This window comes from Clupea harengus, chromosome 6 (genome assembly GCF_900700415.2).
Source record: "Clupea harengus chromosome 6, Ch_v2.0.2, whole genome shotgun sequence".
Classification (NCBI taxonomy): domain Eukaryota; kingdom Metazoa; phylum Chordata; class Actinopteri; order Clupeiformes; family Clupeidae; genus Clupea; species Clupea harengus.
Genome location: NC_045157.1, coordinates 23,127,366 through 23,150,843, shown reverse-complemented (window position 1 = coordinate 23,150,843; position 23,478 = coordinate 23,127,366). Strand labels below are relative to the sequence as shown.

The following is a 23,478-nucleotide window of genomic DNA, read 5'->3' as shown; positions in this document are numbered from 1 at the left end:
TCGCGTGGATACTTTGGTACTTTTTACTTGTCTAGTCGACTATTGCTAATTGCTTATTTGTCAGTGGCTATGAAGCCCATGTATTTGTCTTTTCTAAAAGTTTCATTTATATGTATTTATTATTGTTATTGTTTTTACCGCCTTATGGGCCTTAGTTGGGTGAAATAAATCCCATCTTTCTCACCATCAACCTCCTGAGTCCTCCTTCGAGTTTTAACATCTAGCTCTAACCGCGACAGCTATCTCGACCTTTAACACAATAACATGGACACAGTGTTTTAGGCTCTTGCTGACTGGGCAGCACACATATAGATTCCAAACAGTGTAGCAGCCGAAAACCACGTCTGCTTGCTGGGTAAGAGGGGGGCAGGTCTGATGCCAGTGATGCAGATACCTAGCTAGGGACTGCCTAAAACGGGGACCCTAGTTGAGTAGGGTCTGTCCCAGGTTATAGTGACATCCTAGACGCTGTCGGGGAATGGTAGAATTCCCTGCCGTGATGAAGACTGCATCACAGGCAGGAGTTTGCCATTAATCAGATTCCTTGTTGGTGGCGCAGGGCCTACGGGCCAATCAACCCCCAGGTGCGCTGCAGCTCTGCAGCAGGTATCCAAAAAATCTGGACCAGCCTGTGGTGTGCTGGTTGTCTGGAGAGGATGAGGATGAGGCCAAAGGTGGGCCATCATATTCCTCCCCCATGTCTCAGTCCATGTCCTCATCAGAGATTAAGATGGAGATGGAGGCTTCCTCATGAGTGGGAGCAGAGGCAGCTCCCCCCTCATTCTAGGGAGGATCTCCACCCTCTAGCTATCTGGTTAGGAGGAAGCAGCATGGGCCAATAAATGCGAAGTGCTTAAAACCACCCACAGGCTGAACCCTGTAGTAAGCAGAGGGTGTGCTAACCAATGGGAACCAAAAATAAAAACCTTGAGGGCTAGCTGCATCTCCTATCATTGCTAGTAGCTAGAGTGGACAAGTTAGGAATCAGGGGAGGGAGAGAACAGCTAACAGAGTTCACCCGAAAAAACTTAAAATTAGGCTACATTTACACTGCCTGGTAAAAGTGACTCAATTCCAATGTTTTGCTCTCATGTGGCACAGATTGGATATGTATTATGAACCTGTAAACTGGATAAAAGCACATGGAATTGGATATTAAAAGTAAATGTAAACAGGCGGTCAAAAAAATCGAATATAGGCAAAAAATCGCCCTGTAGTGTAGTTCACACCTTGTCTTAACATGCGTGATCCAATCACAAGTGGACAGCTCTAAGTACGCACTCAAAGAACGCACCCAAGACGCATTGAGATCTGATCTTTCAGACAACATTCAGAGGTGGTCTGGGACGCATATGGCCACATTCTTTTAGCAGTGTGAACAAGAATGTGTCCTGGGCCACATTGAAGGACTCAACTGATGTCCTCTGCATAAGCGGAAGTATGTAGGCTCACGTGCCAACATTGTACTTTTTAAAATTTCAAAAAGCCCATGGAGATATATTACGAGTCCATCAGACAGCTTGGTGTACCAAGGAGCGCCTGGGCGATAGTGGTACAGGAGGTAGAGAAGTCATTTAGTAATCTTAAGGTTGCTAGTTCGATTCCCTGTTGAAGCGTCCTTCAGCAAGACACAAAATCCCTAATTGCTCCTGAAGTGCAGGGTGCCATCAATGTAAATGTACAATGTGTATACATCCTTGTAAGTCGCTTTGGATAAAAGCGTCTGCTAAATGTAAATGTAAATAGAACACATAGGCAATTGCAGTTGGCTATATTGTTATAATCTTCTTTTAATAATGTTATTTCATTTACATTAGCCTTTACTTATTTAAAAAATGTCCTAGGATTGTCTACTATCCGTTCCATTTAGTGTAATGGAGATGGATCGGGTAATGGAGCCCTATGCTAGCCTACTTATGCTGCTAAAAGACTGGACCTTCTCTTAGGCTATTAATTAAAGCCACAGACTGAAAATAATATACTTACTCTCTTATATAATACAATAATATGTAAAATAACAAAACAATAGGAGACAACAAAATAGCCCCGTGAGGGACACCTCCCTGAAAGGCAGGGCAGTGTGACGGAGTGCCCCCAAATTACTTTTCACATATGTTTTAGCTGTACACACCTGCTAGACTACTCAGATCATTGGAGACAAATGTGTTGGTAATACCTACTGTCAGAACTAAACATGATGAACTAGTATTTAGCTGCTATGCTGCTCAACTCTGGAACCAACTTCCTGATGACATCCAAAGGGCTCCAACTGTAGACAGTTTCAAGTCTAGACATGTCTCAGACTAGGGTTAAGCCCTATTGGCAGGCCTCTATTCAGGCTCTATTCTCGGGCTAAGCTCTATCTTGGGCCTTCGGTCTTATTGCCCTATTTGGGGTATTTTTGGGCCTTTTTCTGAAAACAGCTCTATCAGACTCTATTTCAGGTTCTATGGCAGATTCTACTTGGGCTATTGCTCCCTGGTTTGTATATTCAGTGTTCTGAAAGAGATTAGTCTATTTCAAGGCTCTAGTCTCGGGCTAAGCTCTGTTTCGGGCTTTCATCTGAAGACAGCCATCAGGCTCTGATGGGCTCTGTGACATATTCTATTATGGATTCTATTTGGTCTATTACTTTATATTCTCTATTTGGTGTTCCGAGGGATAAACACACAGTTGGGGCTACTTCCACAATGTTTTTATTCTATTGTATGTACTTTGTACATTCTTTTAATTATGTTTTTATTCTCTTGTATGTACTTTGTATGTTCTTTTAATTATGTACTTTAATCATATTTTTATCTTTCAATTATCTTTATCTATGTTCCTTTTGCCCTTATTTATGTCAATCATGCCCTTTGAATTGCCTTTGTGTATGAAATGTGCTGCATAAATAAACCTGCCTTGCCTCAATTGCAACCCCAGCGTCATTTCCTCTTTTTGAAGTCCAGGTGGAGCTGTTGTACCCAAAGCAGGAAGAGGGAATGGTAGAGTGGGAGAGCCGGAAGAGTGGAGGCAAGGAATATTCCATTAGGCAAGGACTGTCAACGCTAGCACCGTAGGACCCCCTGTTTTCTTATTTGTAAGCGAATTTGGCAAAGAAACGTGCAAGCGGCGAAGGTATGTATGTGCAATCCTTCGATGAATAATTTTTGAAGGAACATTCAGTAGTATCCTGCGACAAAATGCGAGATGGAGAAAAGCTGAGAGCACCTACACTAAATCATTGACGTTAGCTAGCAGGCTCTCAAGGACCGAGAAACTAGAACAGGAAATACCTCAGCGATGGTTTCTCTGCCTTTATAATTAACTGGGATACACCCCTTGTGTTTAATGTTTGCCAACAATTGAATGTGTATTTTAGTGTATTTTAGGTAGTGATTTCATCGCCAGGGAACACGGATGGTAATTTATATATAAACAAAGAAAGCCCGTCAGTGTTGCTTAACTATAGCTAACTTAGTTAATCAGCACCTTAAGACATGGCATGATCTTCTATAGAGATATTTTTTTCGCATCACAGAAATTGGGTAGCATATACTTTGATTCAGGAGCGGCATTGTTGTTGAGTGCAGTCACACTCCTGAATTAACAAATGCGATGTGCGATAAAGCTGTGCCATTTGAATAGAAATCGTTTCCTGGGCTGGTCCGAATTGGCCTACTTTTCACGATTAAGGTCTGTAGATCAGTGGTGCGTTGTGACGCTTAGCTATTTAGTTACACCTGTGGCAGCAACACATAGAATTATTATGTATCTTTGTCAACCAGGGCTACAGTGCAGTGTAATAAGCTACAATGTATCTGTCTGAAATGTTTTGGTCGTTCGAACAGTCCAGCGTTGAAGCTAAAGATCACAAGTTGGCCTCGACATGGAAGCGTTTGGCCCTACTGCAGGCACATAGACCTAACTTGTGTTCATGAACAACATTCCCCTGTCCTCTTTTGTTCAGGAATCGTAGCATTTAAAATGCTAAGCAGTTAATTGGGTGTGGTGCAGCTGCTCAAAGTTGGTCTTCTCTATTAACGTTAGTATCAGTAGTATCAATCTGTAAGCAGATAAGTATAAGTATACTGTAGCTTAAGTATACTAGCCCGTATCAGTCTGTAAACTCGGTATTCCTAGCCTTCTCATAAATTGCTGAAATGGCCGGTCGTTGCCTATAATAACAGCTGTTTCATCCTTTGCAGTGAATTCATGAAGATGGGGCCACGTCAGATGGCTGCCAGCATAGTCCGTTATTAAACACAGATGGGCCAGGGAGTTAGGGTCGTGAAACTCGCTTCTCTCAGTGCCCAGTAACCACTTCACAAGTAGCCAACTCCCAAACAGCACCTAAGACTGATAGTTTATTTTGCTTAAGAAATACAGTTTTTTAGGTGCACAGATATGTTGCTCATATAGCCGCGAATGTATTCTTTTAATTCTTCTAAATCTGATTCTTGGGTTGAAATGAGCCCCAAGAGTAGGCTACCTGTTGAAATGGTTAAATTGAAGTGTGAACATTTCATTTGTAGATGTGGAAGGCAGCAGCTGGTCAGTCTGTAAAGGTGGCGGTTGATGATGGAGGTGATGACTGGGAGACTGACCCAGACTTTGAGGTGAGCCATGCACTGTAACTTAAGATTGCATCATTGTGTTTCAAAGTTTCATGCCTTTGTAGTACTTTCAGTTGTGTCTTGGTCTTGCTGTTAATCAGCATAGTGTCAATCTCCTTCCTCCCAGTACCTCAAAATTCTCACTTCTCTCTGATATGTTCTGTTTCCTTGGTAACAGAATGATGTGTCCGAGAAAGAGCAGCGATGGGGTGCCAAGACTGTAGAAGGTTCAGGACATCAAGAACACATCAAGTGAGTCCACAATGTGCATCATACAGTTCTTGGCACTGTGGGTGTTCAGATTCTTCACTAGCTTTCAGTTCAAAACACTTGCCAAAAGATAATGGCCTATGGAAGAATGTCTGTGAATATGTGTGTGTGTGGGTACGTATGATTGTAGTAGTGTGGGGTGACCAGATAGGAAAGTGCTAGAAAAGCCACGCACATCACAGTCTTCACTAGGATGGGTGCAGGATCAAAAACATCTAGTAGCAACATTGAAAAATGGATAGATCCAAATAGCTCCCATTAAATTATTTTACTTGCCAGTAAATAAAATAATTTAGATTTTAGAGTATGAAATATGTGCCTGGATGGATCAAGAGGAATGTTCAGTATAATGCGCCATAAGATCCGTGGGGAGTAGCCGACACAAAGACTGTGTAGACTATATGAGCTGTGCGGCCAGCCTCCCCTGAGACAGACTGGCCGTTAGTGATGCCCCCTGTCCTGCCTCCTCTTCCTTCTTCCACAGCATCCACGACCTGCGCAATAAGGTGTCCTCGGAGCACACCGACCGGAAGCAGAAGGAGTTGGAGGACATGCCCAAGGCTTCACATGGGTATGGGGGCAAATTTGGCATCCAGGAGGACCGCATGGACAGTGTGAGTTGAAAGTCCTGTCTCATCTTTCTCTGTCCTCTCACACACACTAGGCAGTGGGTCAGTTTAGTTTATCCTGTGAAGGAGGCCTCAAGCAGAGTAAGCGTGTCATTTGAACAGAGATCTGCCTTCTTCTAGTGATGTGTCTGCTTGCACCATTGTAACACTCCTGACTTCAGTTTTTGAAATCCTTGTATTGGAATAAATCAATTTAGTTAACTCCGTTACTGGTTGGATGTTCAGGAAGTGGAATGGGCACCATGTTGTGTACTGGTATTTCATGATATATCATGATGTCATGACTTCTACTGAGATGTGGATAATCTGCGCTAAACATCACAGATTTAGTCTAGACCAATTTGAAGAACCATCCACTTTAGCTAAGTAGGTGAACTGCGAAACTGTGTCAGTGTAAACCCTGTTAGACGCCTGTTACACCGGCAGGCACGCGCTGCTATAAACTCACCTTTTAGGACTTCACATGAACAGCACCAGGGCTATATGTATCACGTCTCCAAGGTATTCAAGTGGTCTTGCAGCAGTTGGATTTCAGTGATGTGTTATGCCGGATAGAAGCTAAATGACATAAAATGAATGTGTCAAAACAGATCCTCATCCTGACATGCCTCATGGACATAATCCCTCGTTTTAACAGTCTGCAGTAATGTTGTGTTGACAGTGGGTGCCATCATAAGAAGGAGCTTGTAATGGATGCCTGAGATGTAAACTGCTGGCCTGCATAGTCTTGGTAGGAGCATCAGATTGATTTAGGAAACTACAGCAGGAAACATGGTTTTAAATCGGATGCTAATGGTGAACAATGGGTCTATAGTAGGTCTGTTATATTTTTTTTTAGACCATATCTTCCAATCTTTTCACATATTTAGCTGGGTGATGATAATCCATAATAATTTGTCCTTTATTGTGTTTCAGAATACCACTTTACATTAATTGTTTGTGGCAAATGTTATGTAATGTGAAAAGGACATTGACCCTCAAAATTATTATGAAATTTGGAATGTAGGAATTTCAATTTTGTATGCCTTTTTCATAACGCACAACCAATCACAGCCTAACATATCACATTTTTATCAGTCAATTGTACATTATTTTGTTTAGAAGGGATTGTATTGGTACATTTTAATTACTCATGGACCCACACAGGAAGTCATTAGCTCTGCTCAGTTACAGTCAGGGGTGCATGGGTTAGACACTGATCTAGGAGCTGTTTGACCCATTGTGTCCCCATGTCTCTGGCAGTGACTGCTGCCTTTATCTGAGTGGGAGAAGCCATTCTGATTTCTGCTCCTGTGTGTGTGTGTGTGTGTGTGTGTGTGTGTGTGTGTGTGTGTGTGTGTGTGTGTGTGTGTGTGTGTGTGTGTGTGTGTGTGTGTGTGTGTGTGTGTGTGTGTGTGTGTGTGTGTGTGTGTGTGTGTGTGTGTGTGTGTGTGTGTGTGTGTGTGTGTGTGTGGAAAGGCCTAGACGGCTTGAGCTGTAGTAAGAATGAGTCCACCGAAGTGGTAATGTGTGAACAGGCTGTGGCAGGAGCTGGACTGACACAAGGCTCTGTGTCCTCTCCCCTCCACTGATGTGTGTGTGTAGAAAGGCCTAGACGGCTTGGGCTGTAGTAAGAATGAGTCCACCGAAGTGGTAATGTGTGAACAGGCTGTGGCAGGAGCTGGACTGACACAAGGCTCTGTGTCCTCTCCCCTCCACTGATGTGTGTGTGTGTGTGTGTGTGTGAGGTCGGAAACGTGCTGACCCAGCCCTGGTCCACTGAGCCAGAGAGGCTGGGTTTTTACCTAGCACCGCAGGAGAGGGATTAAGTGACATACACACACACACATGCTCTTTCAACCTGTGTGCCCCTGATGTACTGACAGTTGTTAAGCCTCTGTTGTGTCCTAACTTGGCTTTAAACTTGAAGCAGAGCGTTTGTCAGATTGTTGAGGCTGTCAATCAAAATCGAGCCTGTTCTCTGACCTACCACAACTCCTTTCCCATCTCTTCCCCCACCCCCAGTCGGCTGTTGGGCATGACTACCAGAGCAAGCTGTCCAAGCACTGCTCCCAGACAGACACCTCCAAAGGCTTTGGTGGCAAGTTTGGAGTGCAGGCTGATCGCGTTGACCAGGTACAGTCCCAGCAAACAAGTTTGCGTTGAACTTAAAGGAGCATGCTGCACAGCAGGTTTATTACAACAAAATATGTGTGACAGAAAATATGCAGACATCAAGATAAAGATGTGAACCAGGACACTTTGTTTTTTTTTGCAGTCTGCTATGGGTTTCGAGTATGCTGGGAAGACAGAAAAGCATGCCTCACAGAAAGGTAAAGAGATCACTTTCTGATCGTGTTGACCCCTGGGGAAATCAAATTCTGGTATGTGTCTACAGTCTAGTTCACACTTGGCATCTAAAAAACGATGACTGGTTCATCATCCAATTAAGACGAAGCACATTTACGCATGTCCTCAAGTGTTCCTGGCATTGGTTATTGCTGAGCGGGATGATTCAGCCCATCCAAATGGACAGTCCTCAACGTCTGAGCTCAGAGAAGATGGAGTAATGGATCTCTGTAATGTGTATAATAAGGACGATTGGTGGAATTCAAATCACTGCACTTGGTGAGATCCGACCACATTGCGTGCCCAAGTATGTTGGGATCAGGACCAGGACCGGATTCTAACCAGTTTCATGTACATGTGGATGTGGTCTACAGACCCGATAGAAGACCCATTTGATTGCCAAGTGTGAGTAGGGCCTACATGTAGGAGAAAGAGCTATGCACAGTGGAGGCTTAATAGATTCATCAGCAACAGCCCTCATCAATTCAAATTCTAATTCCACCAATGGTATTCTTTGGGAAATTTTACCCACATGCGTGACAAACAGAAGATGATGTATTGATATATTGCCACAAAGCCCCAGGTTTTGCAAGGCAAATTTTCCTAAGCACAATTCAAATGGAGGACAGAGATTGTATCATTTAGGGAAGTGTAAGTGTTTCATTTCAGGAAGTAGATTTGGGATCTGAACCAAGAGCCCTGTTTACTGTATTGGGAAGTGCTGTTGACCCGTTTGCTTTTTTGCTGTGGCGTAGAACAGCTTCATGCTTCATGCCCTGTTTAGCCAAAGCTCACACACACACACACACACACACACACACACACAGGCTTAAGCTCACACTCAAAACCCAGGACTCCCTTGTTGTCCTGTAGCATCAAGCAAACCTTCCATTCACAGGAGGCATTTAATTGAATTGATTTACTGAATTGGTACAACGCATATGTGCAAATCACTGTTCTTGTATCAGTATGAATTAGTAAGCAATGAAACTAACTAATTTCCATTTATAGTCCTTGGGCAGGTTAAAAATAGCACAGCAATACAAAAGGACTTTGACACATTATATATGGCAGGGTGTTCCTCATTTTCTTTAGGAGCTACTATGGTACAGTAGCCATGTAGCAATACTTTGAGACATTGTGCAATTATCTAAATGGGTATTAGCTGTCTGTATGACTAAGTGGTTTCTCAGTCATGGTCCTTTTAAAGGGCAGATGTATTATCACATATTCTGCTACCATAGTCTCTTGAAACATGAAGTATATATTCTCATCTTACACAAACACCAGTGTGCCCTTATATAACTGTACATAGCCTAACACACACACACACACACACACACACACTCCTCATTATCGGCAGCCTTTACCAGCTCTGCTGCTTTCTGCTCAAGTTTCCTTTTGCTAAGAGCGTCCCTTCTCTCCATCTATTTATGCATCCATCCGTCCGTCCTCCCTCCATGTCCCGCTGCCTTGCTTGACCCTGCTGTGCTGTGTTGCCTCACCCAGACCACTCCGTTGGGTTTGGGGGGCGCTACGGGGTGCAGACTGATCGGGTGGACCAAAGTGCCTTGGGCTTTGATTACCAGGGCAAAACCGACAAACATGATTCTCAGAAAGGTTTGTTTGACCCGCTTTTTTTTAACCTCAGATCCCCCTACATGCAAAGATGCACACACATAGTCCCCCCCCCCCCCCACACACACACAGAAACACACACACACTGTGTGTCCCATCTCCAGACAGCACAAAGGTGTGTAAAGAGCCTGTCTGCACTGTGATTCACCATGCTTTTAGCCCATATGGTGTTTTTGTGTGTGTGTAAGATTTTCATCGCTTTGTTTTGTTGCATTAGTTGCTAAGCTATAGTCGTATATCAAGAGTGAAGCAGTCATATGTGTTTAGTTCACTCCTCTGTTGCTGAAGTAGTGTTGCCACCCATCTATTTCCAGTGTGTTCACTGAAGGTTGGAGTCCCTCTGTGGGCATTTGTTTGGCGCAGGTGTATCACTAAAGATTGTACACCAGCATATCACTGAACGAGTTTGAATCAGCTCATACCAAAGTTTAATACAGAAACTGAGCTTGTAGACTAGCCTCAGACCAAATGCTACACAGCTGTTAACCTGGTCTGCCAAAAGAAGAGCCACAACATATTTTCTGTTGTAAAAAACTGAACTTAAGAGATTTAGGCTGGCAACACAAGGCTTCAGTGTAATGTGATCCTTTGTATTCTCTGCAAATGTCTGTTGTTTTTAACACCGCCACTGCGGCTGAATCGCTTCTCCAGACTACTCTAAAGGCTTCGGTGGGAAGTTCGGTGTGGAGACCGACAAGGTGGACAAGAGTGCTGTTGGATTTGAGTACCAGGGGAAGACTGAAAAACATGAGTCACAGAAAGGTTTGTGTTCGCTACAACTTTGACACAAGGTCATTTAACAGTATTATCACATCACAGGTTGATAATGTAATGTAACATTTAAATTCACCGTCATACTTGTTATGCATGACGGACTGCAGCATAAATGGACACAGAGTTCTCAGTAATAAAACTTAAGTTTATTTAAAGAAATTAAAGGGACATAAGGCCTCTGAAGAATAAATACCACAAACAAACCCCCCAAAAAAGAATGTGGAGATTCGGCCATTTCCTTCTCTTCCTCACGTCTTCCTAGGAGTGGGCATTCACCACACCACACCACACCACACCACACCACACCACACCACACCACACCACACCACACCACACCACACCACACCACAGCCCCTGCGCTGCCAGTGCATTTCAAGGGCAGAACTGTGATCCATGCTAATGTCAACTGCATACAGCCTCTCTTGTGAAAGGCCCATTAATGGATAGTGGATGAAGTGGGTCTAAAGGCCGACAAACGTCCTCAAAGGTCCCTGAACAGGCCCTGCCTTTCTCGACACCACAGCTAAAGCAAACACAGGCTTGCTGTTTGGAGCAACATAACCAGCAGCAGTAGTAATACTATCAGGGGAATGCCATTCATTCCTTTTGGACATTGTCCCAACTTGTCTTCCTCGTGGGAGATGGTGTACTATATGTGAGAGTGAATGGCCCCAACAGCAGATTCCCTGCTGACGCATTTGGCAGACAGGCCCGCTTGACCTCCTCCCCCACTGTGTTCTCTCTGAATGGAGGGTTGTAGAAGATGACTTTGTAAATGTAGGCCGTGCCAGTGCTGTGCTGTGCTGTGCTGGGAGCTTCATTCGGTTATCAAGGGCCTTTTACAGGTCAGTTCAGTTCTTCGTCTGCAGTGGAGAAGTTCTGCTTTTGAAAAGGAGAAGGGGTTAATATTAGGTCCTGTGAACATGCTTTACTCTTGCTATACTTTGCAAAATGCGACAACTATGTATGGAAAATTGCCCAAATCTATACAAAACTGGCAATCCAACTCGGTACATTGTAATCTGATTAATAATTTTTTTTTTACGGAACTGCTTAAACAATACATTTGGATTAATATGTGTGTGTGTGTGTGTGTGCAGACTATGTGAAGGGTTTCGGTGGAAAGTTTGGAGTGCAGTCTGACCGTCAGGACAAGTCGGCCGTGGGATGGGACCATCAGGAGAAACTGCAGCTTCATGAATCTCAGAAAGGTAATGTAAAGCTCTCACCCAGTCCGCATGAGACACACACACACACACACACACACACAATTCATCGTTCCATTCTCCATCAGTTTATTCGGCTTCCTTCATGCATGTTGATTGTTGACAGGCCAAGTAATGAAGAACCAGTGTTGTTGTAACCAACCTCTCTGTCCCTCATGGCTTCACTCTCATGAAGCCACTTCTTCTTCTGTGAGAGTTTATCTAAATATAAAGCAGTCAGCCTGCTCTTGTCACCTTTGTTCTGGTTGGCAACATGAATTTCACACCCACACTGTTGAATCCCATGTGTTTGTCTCTTGTGGGATCCAAGTGAGTTTGTTTCATGATTTAGCAAGCATGTGTAGTTCTGTGTGGCCTGTGATTTACCTGTCCCTGAGCATTACCAGGGTGGGAGTTTAGTACTTAAGCATGACTGCTGAGTGCTCTTAATACTGACAGAGTTACATCTGTAGTTCACATACTCTGGAATGATCCCCGGCTCATCGGCAGTTTCTGGTGGAAGGGAAACCAGAAGTGAAAGGCATTGGTCAAATATAGCCTTGTATGTGTGTCATGTCTGCTGCTGCTGTTACTGTTGTTGTATGTCATTGTTGTACATGTCCATATGTTTTGTGTGTGTATATATATATATGTGTGTTTGTGTGTTTGTCTGTCCTGTCTCTGTGTTTGTGTTTGTGTTTGTGTTTGTGTCTGTGCGGACTCTTGCAGACTATAAGCGGGGTTTTGGAGGGAAGTACGGGGTAGATGCGGACAAGCAGGACAAGTGTGCCCTGGGCTTTGAGCACAAGGAGAGCCTGGCCAAACACGAGTCTCAACAAGGCACCGTCTCCGACCCCCCCCCCCCCCTGCTCCTTACCCTGTCCTGTTGTCTTTAGCTGACAATCAATGTGCTGCAACACCCACCACACACCCTCCTCCCCTCCCTCTACTCTCCCTCGCTGCTCTGATGCACCTGAGCCAGCCCACCCAGCAGTCCTTCACTAGATGCACCAGATCACTTTATACTTTTAACTTTATACTTTTAACTTTATATTTACTCAACCATTGCAAAGCACTATTATAAGAGCCTAAAGTATCCATTAGGGGTGAAAACACAGGTAAACTCACAATCCGATATTATCACAAGTTTTTTCCGATGACATTGATATCCCAACACAGGCGGAAAAAAAAGAAAAGGAATGCCATTTCAACTAAACAAACAGTGTAAACAGTGTAAAGTACACTCTAGTTCCAGACAGTAGCAGTAACTGTAAAAGGCCTGTTTTGATGGAATGTGTTGTCTAGCATTGCTGCTAGGTATAATTGTGTTTCATGATAGTTACCACTTTATCAAGACCCTGGGAGGTAGTGAGTTTCTAAATAACCAGAATGGCTATGTGAATAAATTAGTTTTCAACTGTATTGAGTTTGAAAAACATATATCGATATTTGGTGTCAGTGTATCAATAACATACTGTGAGCAGAAGTACCGTGACGGTTCACAGCTTCGATCCATCCCTAGCGCATTACGTTACAGAGTATCCAGCACAAATGTGAAGCACAATAATCAAGTGGTTGGATGTTTTCTGTCAGAATGTTTATTTATTGATGCAGCTTATGAATTGATGTAGTGTGGGTGAGAATCTTTCTGTCCCAGAATCCTTTCTAGAATTGTTCTCACCATGGAGAATTATGCTCATTCTCTAATGATTTACTCAAAACTCTAAAATGGCTCATTTGCAAAGGCAGTTCGGTTTTATCTGCCGCTTGTTGCCAGCTGTGCAGTATAAATGGCTATATTACGGTGACCATGATGTGGTCTAATAGTTAATGTTTCACGGACACAGGGTTGGACTGAATTGAACTATATCGGGGACCAGATTATATTTCTGTATTATGTTAGGTAGATTTTCTTTTAGAACTCACCGTATCGCCCACGTCCAGCTGTTGGATCTCGGTCATTGTATTGTCAGCTTTGTTGAAACTGTTAGCTCAGTGTTTACCATGGTCAGTCGTGCCACTAAACCCTGTGCTCCACTGGCACATCTGACTGAGGTAATCCTGGGCTTTGTGTGTGTGGCGTGCTACATGCCAGCGCAAGCAGGACTGGAACAAACGTGTGCTGAGCAGTCTGGCCCATCGGCCTCAGATTAGTCCCAAAACAGGCCTGAGCGTCTGTGCTGATGTGTGTTTAGTAGGTGGAAGTTGGCTGACCCATGTGCTCAACGCTCCTGTAGTTTTAAAAAGCTCCCAGGCTTCTGCAGATCATCAACTGAATCACTTTTGATGTTATGTTTTCCAAATCCCCTTTTATGTTCCTAGCTGAGCTGTTGTCCCTGTCCTGTCCTGTCCTCCCCTGTCCTGTCCTGTCCTGTCCTGTATGAATGACACTACCCCCCGCCCCCACCCCGCCACCCCTATCCCTCATTTGCTTCTGGTTCAGTTGTATGCTGATGTGCTCATAAGTGCATGATGGCTGCACATTCGCTAAGGCCACAGTGCATCCCCCCCCCACACACACGCAAAGAAAGACACAGCTGCTTGCACTCAGCTTGTGCAGAAATAGCTTCTGTCAGGTGAACATGCAAAATACTGCAAAAGCCACTGAATGAGTTATAGGAAATATAAGCGCCCCATTTTTTTCTTGTGAGCTTTTCTTGCAGGTTTGCATGGCTGCCTCTCAGCCTGATGTATGAGTTACCTTTGCTCTTCTGTTGTGCTCATGACATGGAACTGCTTCTTGAGTTGACCTCTTTACGTCTAACCTTTGTTAATTCTTGCATTCTAGACTACTCCAAAGGGTTTGGAGGGAAATATGGCGTCCAGAAGGATAGAATGGACAAGGTATGTATGTGTCCATATGTATTCTATGTTAGAAACGATGCGTTTGCTTACTATAGGGCTGCTCCCGTAGCTGGTCTTTATCATCTTCAGAACAGGCATGGGTTTATATTTTTCATAGACTTTTTATGACCATTAATGATCTACTTAATTGACTAACTCAGCTGAGTTACTAATCGTGCGTCACACCAGAAGTATATTTGGATGAAGAAAGAAGAGAGCAGTTGCCGCACCCTGCATTAATATCACAGTTGTTTGCCACATTGAAAGGCATGTGACTGTTGATTTAAGGGTCGGTGTTCTGTGACTTGGCCTTGAGAAGTTATCAGTTGAGGTTACTCCACTCCACTGCTGTTTGCAAATATTTGCTGGTGTTTGTGTCTGACAGAGTGCAGGGACCTTCGAGGACGTGGAGAGACCGTCCTCTGGCTACCAGAAGACCAAGCCTACAGAAGCAGGTGGTGTATTGATGACACTTGAGAAACTTTGAAATAGGATCTTTTCCCTGTTTACACATGCACCCATGTAAACACGCACGCACGCACGCACGCACGCACGCACGCACGCACGCACGCACGCACGCACGCACACGCACACGCACACGCACACACACGCACAAACACACACAATAGCTGTTCCAAGACTAAGCAACTCTACCAGTTTCGGTCTTTCTTTTCCGTGAGCTGAAACAGCGCTCTCTCTCTCTCTCTCTCTCTCACTAACTCTCAATGGTGTTATTGTGCTCTGGTCTCTGTCCCATTAGCCAGTGCCAACACTGGGAGCATTAAGGCTCGCTTTGAGAACATCGCCAAGGAGAAGGAGGTAGAGGACCGGAAGCGCGCTGAGGAGGAGCGGACCAGGCGGCAGGTCAAGGAGAAGCAGGAGCAGGAGGAGGCGCGCAGGAAACAAGAGGTACGCTGCTGCAGGAGTCTGCAAAAGTGCCACAGTCATATTTTATTGTCACACACTTCCGTGTGTGTTCATATATTCATATATCTGTTCCTGTGAGTTCACTCAAAATCACATACATGGATGTCATTGCATACAGACATGCATGTGCAGAAACCAAATCACACACCTGCATGTACACACATCCTCTCAAAGCACACATGCATGTACACACATCCTCTCAAAGCACACATGCATGTTCTCATACCCACACACTCATGTTTTCAGCTTTTGTTTCCACATCCCATTCACGTTGTTGTAGGAGGCAGCCAAAGCCAAACCACCATCTCCTGTACCTAGCCCTGTACCTAGCCCTGTACCTAGCCCCACCCCAGCTGCCCAGCCAGTGTATGAGGTAAGGCCTGAGGCACACACACACACACGCACACGCACACATATAAGTTCACTCAAAAACACAGACATGCTTGTGCAGGAACAAAAACGCAAACCTGCATTTACACACATCCTCTCAAAGCACTCACACTCACACACAAACACACACACACACACACACACACGTTTTGTTTTCACATCCAATTCCCGTTGTTGTAGGAGGCAGCCAAAGCCAAAGCACCATCTCCTGTACCTAGCCCTGTACCTAGCCCCACCCCAGCTGCCCAGCCAGTGTATGAGGTAAGTCGTGCACGCTGTTTGTTTTTACATGATCTAAACAACTTGTTTACATCATGAGGAATGGTAAAATTGTTTCCATTTTTGTGTCACTATGAATCACCCTGAAATGCCATACCAACATTTATCGGTTTTATGAAAATGTAGACATTGGCTTCTTTGTCACTCGGCATGCATGAGTTGTTTTTGTAAGCACGCATCCTTCATGTAGTGAAACGGGGGCCTTTGTGTTTTGGTTCCGAGGAAGACGTGCAAAAACCAGTGAGTCAGGAAAACCACGTGGGGAAAAAAACGAACATATTTTTGGACAATGACAAAAGATCAGTTGTGACCAAATGAAATCACTGCCTTTAACGGGTGGTGTGGTTGCCCTGTGACATGTGTTAGTGATCGCCCCCTGCTGGTGTGTGCGTGCGTGTGTCTGTCAGGATGCAGAGCTGTATGAGGAGCCTCCTCAAGAGAGCACGGATAATGGCAACAATGTCTACGAGGCAGCGCCTGTGTCTGCTCCAGCTGAACAGACCTACGACGAACCTGCTCAGGACGACATGTACCAGAATGTGGAGCAGGACTACAAGGCAGGAGGAGGAGGAGGAGGAGGAGGAGGAGGAGGAGGTAAGGACTCCGGACCCTCAGGACTCATGGTAGACCGTGTGCAGTGTACTCTTTGTAGTCACATCTGTTTTCCTCTCTCTAGATGCCCAGACTTATGACTACGGAGAGGACCTGGGCGTGACTGCTGTGGCCCTCTATGACTACCAGGCTGGTGAGTGTGTTGTCAGTTATGATGTTTTATTGGCACTGATTCTATGATTTTGGTCCACCTGTGAACTGAGCCAGCTGATGTCACAAGAGGAATTTTCACCTTCAAGCAATAGTGTATTGATGGTGAAATATAACAGAACATAACATATGTGAGTATGTTATGAATAGCAGAAGGGATCTGTGATTGTTTTTTTTTCTCCATGAGGTGCAGGCTAAAAGCGAGTGCCATAGATCTATACAGCTGTGATGCTTTTTGTGACGACTCACAATCTCCACGACTGGTTTTAAAGCAAGACACCTCAAAATATTGTGCGAAATATTTGTTTTAATGTTGTTGGGTTTGTCACCGAAAACTGGAGTTCCACGAGCGTTGTGATGTTGAGCGGCAAATAAACGGTCAACAAAGAAACAAGCTAACTACTAACTACTAGGTAGTTAGCAAAGTGACGCAGATAAAAAGACCTGTCTGGTAACAAACCATGCAGTGAACAAAATGTATTACAAGTCAGAGCGTCTAATAGCAGTGGAAAAGCAACCATAGTAAACACATATCACTGAGTTGGATAAACGATCAATAACTCTAACTCGTTTTTTCAGCTGGCGAGGATGAGATTTCCTTCGACCCCGACGACATCATTACCAACATCGAGATGATTGACGAGGGATGGTGGAGGGGTGTGTGTCGGGGGAGCTACGGACTGTTTCCAGCCAATTACGTGGAGGTTCGGCCATGAGGCCGCAGCCCACCCGTTGGCCACGCCTTACCTGCCAAGCCCAACTCCCTGGAGGAGAGAGGCCTTCCTTCCCGCTCTTTTCTTATCTCATCCTTCTCTTTTTCTTTTCTTTCACCACCCCCAGTCTATCACGGCCTTCTCAAAAGTCTCAGGACTGTCAGCTCTGCTGCATTTCTCTTTCGGTCTTCATTCTGGTTCATTCACGCTCTACTCTTCCCTACTGTTCGTCAGAATCTCACATCCTGTTGGGAGGTGGCGGTAAAAACAGAACCTGTAGCAGGTTGGAAAGGAGGGATTCCTGTAACACGTATTCCCTGTGGCTCCTAACACAGAAGAATGGATTTCCCTTTACAACTGCTAGTGTATCTTCATTTAGCGTTTTCTCATAGTCAACCCTCTCTCCAGACTAGGCCTGATGTGTTAGAAAGGCTTAAACAACACCCCCCCCCCCCCCCCCCCCAGAGTATTGACCGTGCAGTGCAACCTCACATCACAAGCCATGTGGAGGTATTAGGATCACCAAAGATGAGGGAACTATTCTATCTTGCAGAAAAAAAAAATTACCATGTCGGTGTAATCTTTTCCTCCTGAAGGAAACCCTATGTGTTTCACTTACGCTTCTAGTACTCACACAGAGACTTGCTTCTCTTGGAATCCATGGTTATCGTAGCCTGTAACTGTTAAGCTGCTCGAATTATTTTCTTTCTTTTTATTATTATTTGTAATGGGTACACGGTAACTCTTGTGTTTGCTATGATGAGAAGAAAAGAAAAATGAAAAAAAAATGTTTCTTTACTTTGAACAGTCTCTCCATCTAGACAGATTCACTAGTGTGGTGTATGATGCAACATTAATGACACCGCTTAGCAGCCTGAAATAAACATCAGGCTGAAAAAAAATTAAAATAAAAAAAAACTTTGACTTGCTAGCTGCGGTCCAATAATGTGTTAAGGTTCCACTTAAGAATATATATATATATGAGAAGATTACAGTGTTTGGAAATAAATATATTGAGAAAACGCAGCCCATCCTGCCGTGTCCACATGTAGAGGATGACTGTGTATGTTGTTCCATAGGCATGCGTGTCTTAAGTGTCTTGTTCTGTTCCATGTTTTGTGTGGGATACGGTGACGTATGGGTACTCTCCATCATGGCCAACACATTTGAAACTAGCAGAAGAACGATTGACTTCAGGTTCTGTTTGTCTGTGAGATTCTAAACATGACACTGTGTGACGCTTCTTCATTTTAACTGATGATGACAATCCCATCCTGTTACCATGGGTATCGTTTCGGCTTTTGAGTACCTATACTAAAATGTATGAGTGATTTTAAATGGCTTCATTGGGTTGGGGTTTTATAATAAAGTGACCTTTACAAGTATTTCATTTTCATGTTTTTGATTCAGTCTCAGTCTACTTGATTGTTGATTTTTTTTAAATATTAAAAAAAAAAAAATAGTTAAAACATACTCACGGTTACTCATAATACGTCACCATGTGTAATACAAACCAGCCACACATAGTTTGAAGTGCAAACAGATGCAAATCAAATGTAACATGATGGTTAACAGTCTGTGTAGCATTTCCAGTCCACTGGAGGCTAGTAGTTTTTCTGTCCTGTCTGAACAGTTCTTCGTTTGTTTACTTCTTGGCTAATAAAACTGTTATCTGAAAGGAGTATTCCCTTTATGTTTGTTCACCATAAAAATTACTCTAGCCTACATATATTTTATGAGCGATGTTATAGTGGCATGGTATTGGTGCTAGTTAGAATGTGCAGCAAAATCTCTACCACTAGAGGGCACCACCACTCCACATATTTTCTTCCCACTGAAATGGCATCGAGGTGAATACTGAAAAACAGACCCAATTCAATACGCTTTGCTCATGCAATATTACAGAATAGATACATTATACACTACTTAGGGGTTTGCCTGTCTATATTTCCTCACCATTGAGTTTGAAACCCTACTTATTCATTCTGGGTGACCCTTTTGGCCTCCCACAGGACCCAAACTAAAGTTCTGCATGTAGTTCTCTCAGGGGTCTGTGTGCCATATCTACACAACTGGCAACAGTGCAGTCAGTCTGCACAGCAGGTATTGGACAACTTGCTGAAATTGCCACTAAAGACAAGCACACTAAGTTCAGTGGGTTGAAGTTAGGATATAGTGTCCCTAACTTCACATGCTTGTTAGTGTGGGTCTGCACTGGCAGATACCTGGAGTGTGTTGGAGATACTCTGGATCTGTCTGCTGCATCTAATGGGAATACTTAGACAAAATACTGGGTTCTTCGCTATTTTTTGGGTTTGTAGGCCACGAACCACAGACGTATGCTTGTGAAAGTGACACTGTGTGCTTCAAATCCCTTCAGCCATGTCAGAGCATCGTTACCCTCCAGCGTGGTTTTGACATGCTGGCTCAACAATCAGCTGTGATGGCAGGAGCTGGCCAAAGGTTAGGCAGCTGGGTTGCTACCGGTAAGTCTTATCCATAAAGCCTGTTTTCCTGTCACACAAGCTGTTTTTTTTTCAGATGATATAAATTGTGTTATTACAAAGCTCGGTGGAATATTCTATTTGGATTAGTCAGTCATTGAAGCGTTTGTTTGTAGTGTTGAAGTGGTGTAGTTTTGTAGTGGTGAATTCGTTTGGTGTCCATAATCTTAAGCACGTGCACCCTCTGTTAAAAGACTAACATAACCATGTCATAATGTCAGGTATGTCCTGTCATAAGCGGTCACGGCCCACCATCCAGTGATAAAACTCTAAATGACCATTATCTGTAAAGAGAGCCTTTCAAAATGCCTGGGGATATGATATAAGCATGAAACACTGCTATGGTATCCAAAATTCTGAGAGCTGTCATGATGCCAGTAAACACTGATCGCATGATGGATAATGACAGGATATGGCATCTGCTATGTCATGTTTTCTGACAATATTAGTATGACTGGGATCAAGTACAGCATTACCTCAAATTACTGATTTGTTTGGTAGGTAGCCATTTATTTTGAAATAATAATCTGGTTGTGTGATAAATCTTGCCCTATAAATTGTACTGGATTTAGAAAAATAAATAAATAAGAGGTCTTTTTTTTTGGGGGGGAGGACTATAATGTCCTCTGGTTATGTTAGAACAGTTACGAGGACAAGGTTGGCCTTAGCCTCAAGGAGTAACTGAATTTCTGACACCACTCTATGTGATCTAGTTTTTACAGTAGAAAAACGCCTTATTTCCCTTGCCTGCATTATGTATGCACCCAAATTATTTGAATAGATGTGTGCCCACAAAAAAAGACACCACAAATAGGGCTAAACATCCAATATGGTATGCTACATTTTTTTAATTTTAATTTCAAATGTTTCTTTTTACATGTCCCACTGAAACACTGTTGACATGGCAACAAGGTATGCACACACACACACACACACACACACACTCACGCTCAAGAGGAAGAAGGACAACAATAGTGCAATATCATATTTATTTCTTACAGTCAATTTTGGTTGCCATACAAGAACTATTGAGGATCTGGGGGGAAGAGTGCAGTTACAGGAACTTCTCTTTTTCATTTGAATAATTCATTAAGTCTAAATAAGAGGATCTGGTAGCACAAAATTACAGCAACATAGATAACAGTAACACATATCTTTACACAAAGTAGAGCGAGAAACATCATAATATCTATGAAAAATATAAAAGAAAAAAGAAAACAAATGAGTTAAATAAATTAATTCTAGCTGATTGCTAGAGGAAGTTGTTTAGTGGTGGGGAGAGTGAGGCATGCTAGTTTTGCAGCATTGCCCAATCCACAAGGTGATGGTCTTTAGCATTTCATTTAAGTCCAGTACTACTTAGCTCTAAGTTTCCACATACAAAAATTAGCTTAGTGATATGTTGTTCCATAAAATCAACAGTCACATCTACTCCTTTTTTGTAGATTTATATATAGATTCTGTAAAAGTGTCCTCATACCTGTTGCTAAATAGTGGCCAGATACGTTATGTATACATTTACGATATGTGATATTTTGGTCAGTTTTACACACGTTATACACAAACTAAGTCTGCGATTTCAAAATGTAGTTACAATATGCATCGGAGGCAGGCGCCGACCATTACTGTTCATGTCTCTTGTCTTTTTTGATTTCCAGAATAATTCATAGGTGGGTTGTTAGTACTTCTTCGGTTCAAAGTCACATGGGATAAGGGATTACACAATTCTTGAAAACCACAACCAAAGAGATCCATTCAGTATAAATATTGCTTCTTAGGTACCTCAGAAATCTATCAATTTACTTAGTCATTATATTTTAATATAACTTTTTTTTGGCAAACCACGCTTTCCTTCATCCAAATAGTTTATAAAATTCAATATAATTCTATATAAATCCTTAAAAATACTGTGCTCTTTTCTGACGTTCTGCTATTTTAAAATAAGATCTATTTAAAAACATAGGGTCATAGCAGCACAACTGGCGCAAGCCTTCTATCAAAGCAGGCTCGCAATTCCCTTCCTTTCTCCGAGAATAATCTAGCATCATTTCTATATCACTCACACACACAAACTAAAGAGGTGTCTGGGGGAGGGGGGCGACTACTGGCACACAGCCACAGAAGAGAGAGAACGAAGGGAGATGAGACAGGTAGAGAGAGAGAGAGAGAGAGAGAGAGAGAGAGAGAGAGCGAGAGCGCAGGAGGGACAGGGAATCATGGGAAATCATGGCTGCTCACCCATTCATCTCTCTCTGGGTACCTCATCTAATTACAAACGTAACCCCTCTTCCATCACATCACACAACAGGACGGAGGGGGCAGGTTTTCTGCGCTGTCTGCAGGAAAGGTGAGCTCACTTCTTTAACTACTAGTGCTATGCCCGACATCCTCTTTGCACATGAAATTGCCATGATTCTTTTCCAGTGTCATGATAAGATTTTCAATAAACAATATATTCATATACATTATGTATATATATATATTTCTTAAAATAAAAAAAGATTTACAATGTCATGATAAATATGTTTTTTTTTTTAATCTTTTATAATTCTTAAATACAAATTCACCAAACCACTTCTGGAATTGGTAGCTCATATGTGAGGTGGGGAGGGGTATGGGAATGGATGGCCACCTGAGATGCCTCTGTGGAGCCACTAGAGGGGGTTAGAGTTAGGGCTAGCCCTGTCTCTGTGCTGGACAACAAGCCTACCACTCTTCAGAGCAGATGGGGCGGCTCCACAGTTCTACAATTATGAGCAGAGCAGACGACCTGTGTGTGTCTTCTGAACTGTATATATTGTAATTTCACTGCTTTAACACCGTACTGCCACAACACTGTCAGCTTCTGATGGTATATAGAGAGAATGATTAACAGAATACGCTACTGGGAGCTCCTGTGATGGCCTATGTCAACAAACACTTCTAGCATCTAGTTCCATAAACACCATTTTTGGATATGATAGCAGCATTTTTGTCCTTGTCTCTCAGTTCTCATCCACCGGAGCTGGAATACACAGTATCAGTCTAGTGTCCCAACAACTTTTCATAAAAATATCTTTCTGTGTGACCAGACAGACCAGCTAAGGGCCTGTCTACAAACAGCCAGTGTAGTCCACTTCCTGTCCATCTCTTGTAATGTTTGATTGACTGGCCTTAGTAATGTTTCTCTCATGTATCCCAAGCTTATTACCAGTAGCACCATCCTTTTTTCACACGATTTCACAAAGCAGTTCATACAAAATGCCCTCTCTGTCCCAAATGACTTCTTTAATAAGGACCCTATACTGCTCAAATGACAATGAAAAGTGAAGTGGGGGGGGGGGGGGGGGGGGGGGGGGGGGGGGGGGGCAGTGATGGGGAGACAGAGCGAGAGAAAGAAAGGGTATGATGCTTTTGATATGGCTGAAATCTGACAACCCATGAGAAGAGCTCCTGTGTATCAGTGCTCCAGTGATGTGGCACTTACTCTAAACCAGTGTTTTAGAGGGGGTGGTCTGTGTGTGTGTGTGTGTGTGTGTGTGTGTGTGTGTGTGTGTGTGTGTGTGTGTGTGTGTGTGTGTGTGTGTGTGTGTGGGTGTGTGTGTGGGTGTGTGTTGGGTTGGGTTGGGTGGGGGGTTGCT

The 23,478-nt window shown here is 43.4% G+C and overlaps 1 protein-coding gene across 5 annotated transcripts; it reads left to right on the top strand.

Annotated features, from left to right (window-relative positions):
- Window positions 1–2,910: 2,910 nt before the first annotated feature.
- Window positions 2,911–19,032, top strand: LOC105902998 (src substrate cortactin). Of its 5 annotated transcripts, none has more exons than XM_042708085.1 (17): window positions 2,912–3,117; window positions 4,515–4,598; window positions 4,774–4,847; window positions 5,350–5,479; window positions 7,499–7,609; window positions 7,752–7,806; window positions 9,332–9,442; window positions 10,112–10,222; window positions 11,335–11,445; window positions 14,228–14,283; window positions 14,669–14,738; window positions 15,044–15,192; window positions 15,491–15,583; window positions 15,781–15,861; window positions 16,287–16,470; window positions 16,556–16,624; window positions 17,221–19,032. In XM_042708085.1, exons 2-17 carry the CDS (start codon window positions 4,515–4,517, stop codon window positions 17,355–17,357), a joined length of 1,626 nt encoding a protein of 541 aa, XP_042564019.1. In that variant the 5' UTR covers window positions 2,912–3,117; the 3' UTR covers window positions 17,358–19,032. The 5 variants fall into 5 exon arrangements, with proteins under 5 accessions (XP_042564021.1, XP_042564019.1, XP_012686142.2 ...); XM_012830688.3 differs by having other exon boundaries at window positions 16,287–16,473; XM_042708087.1 differs by lacking the exon at window positions 9,332–9,442 and having other exon boundaries at window positions 2,911–3,117; window positions 16,287–16,473.
- Window positions 19,033–23,478: the final 4,446 nt, after the last annotated feature.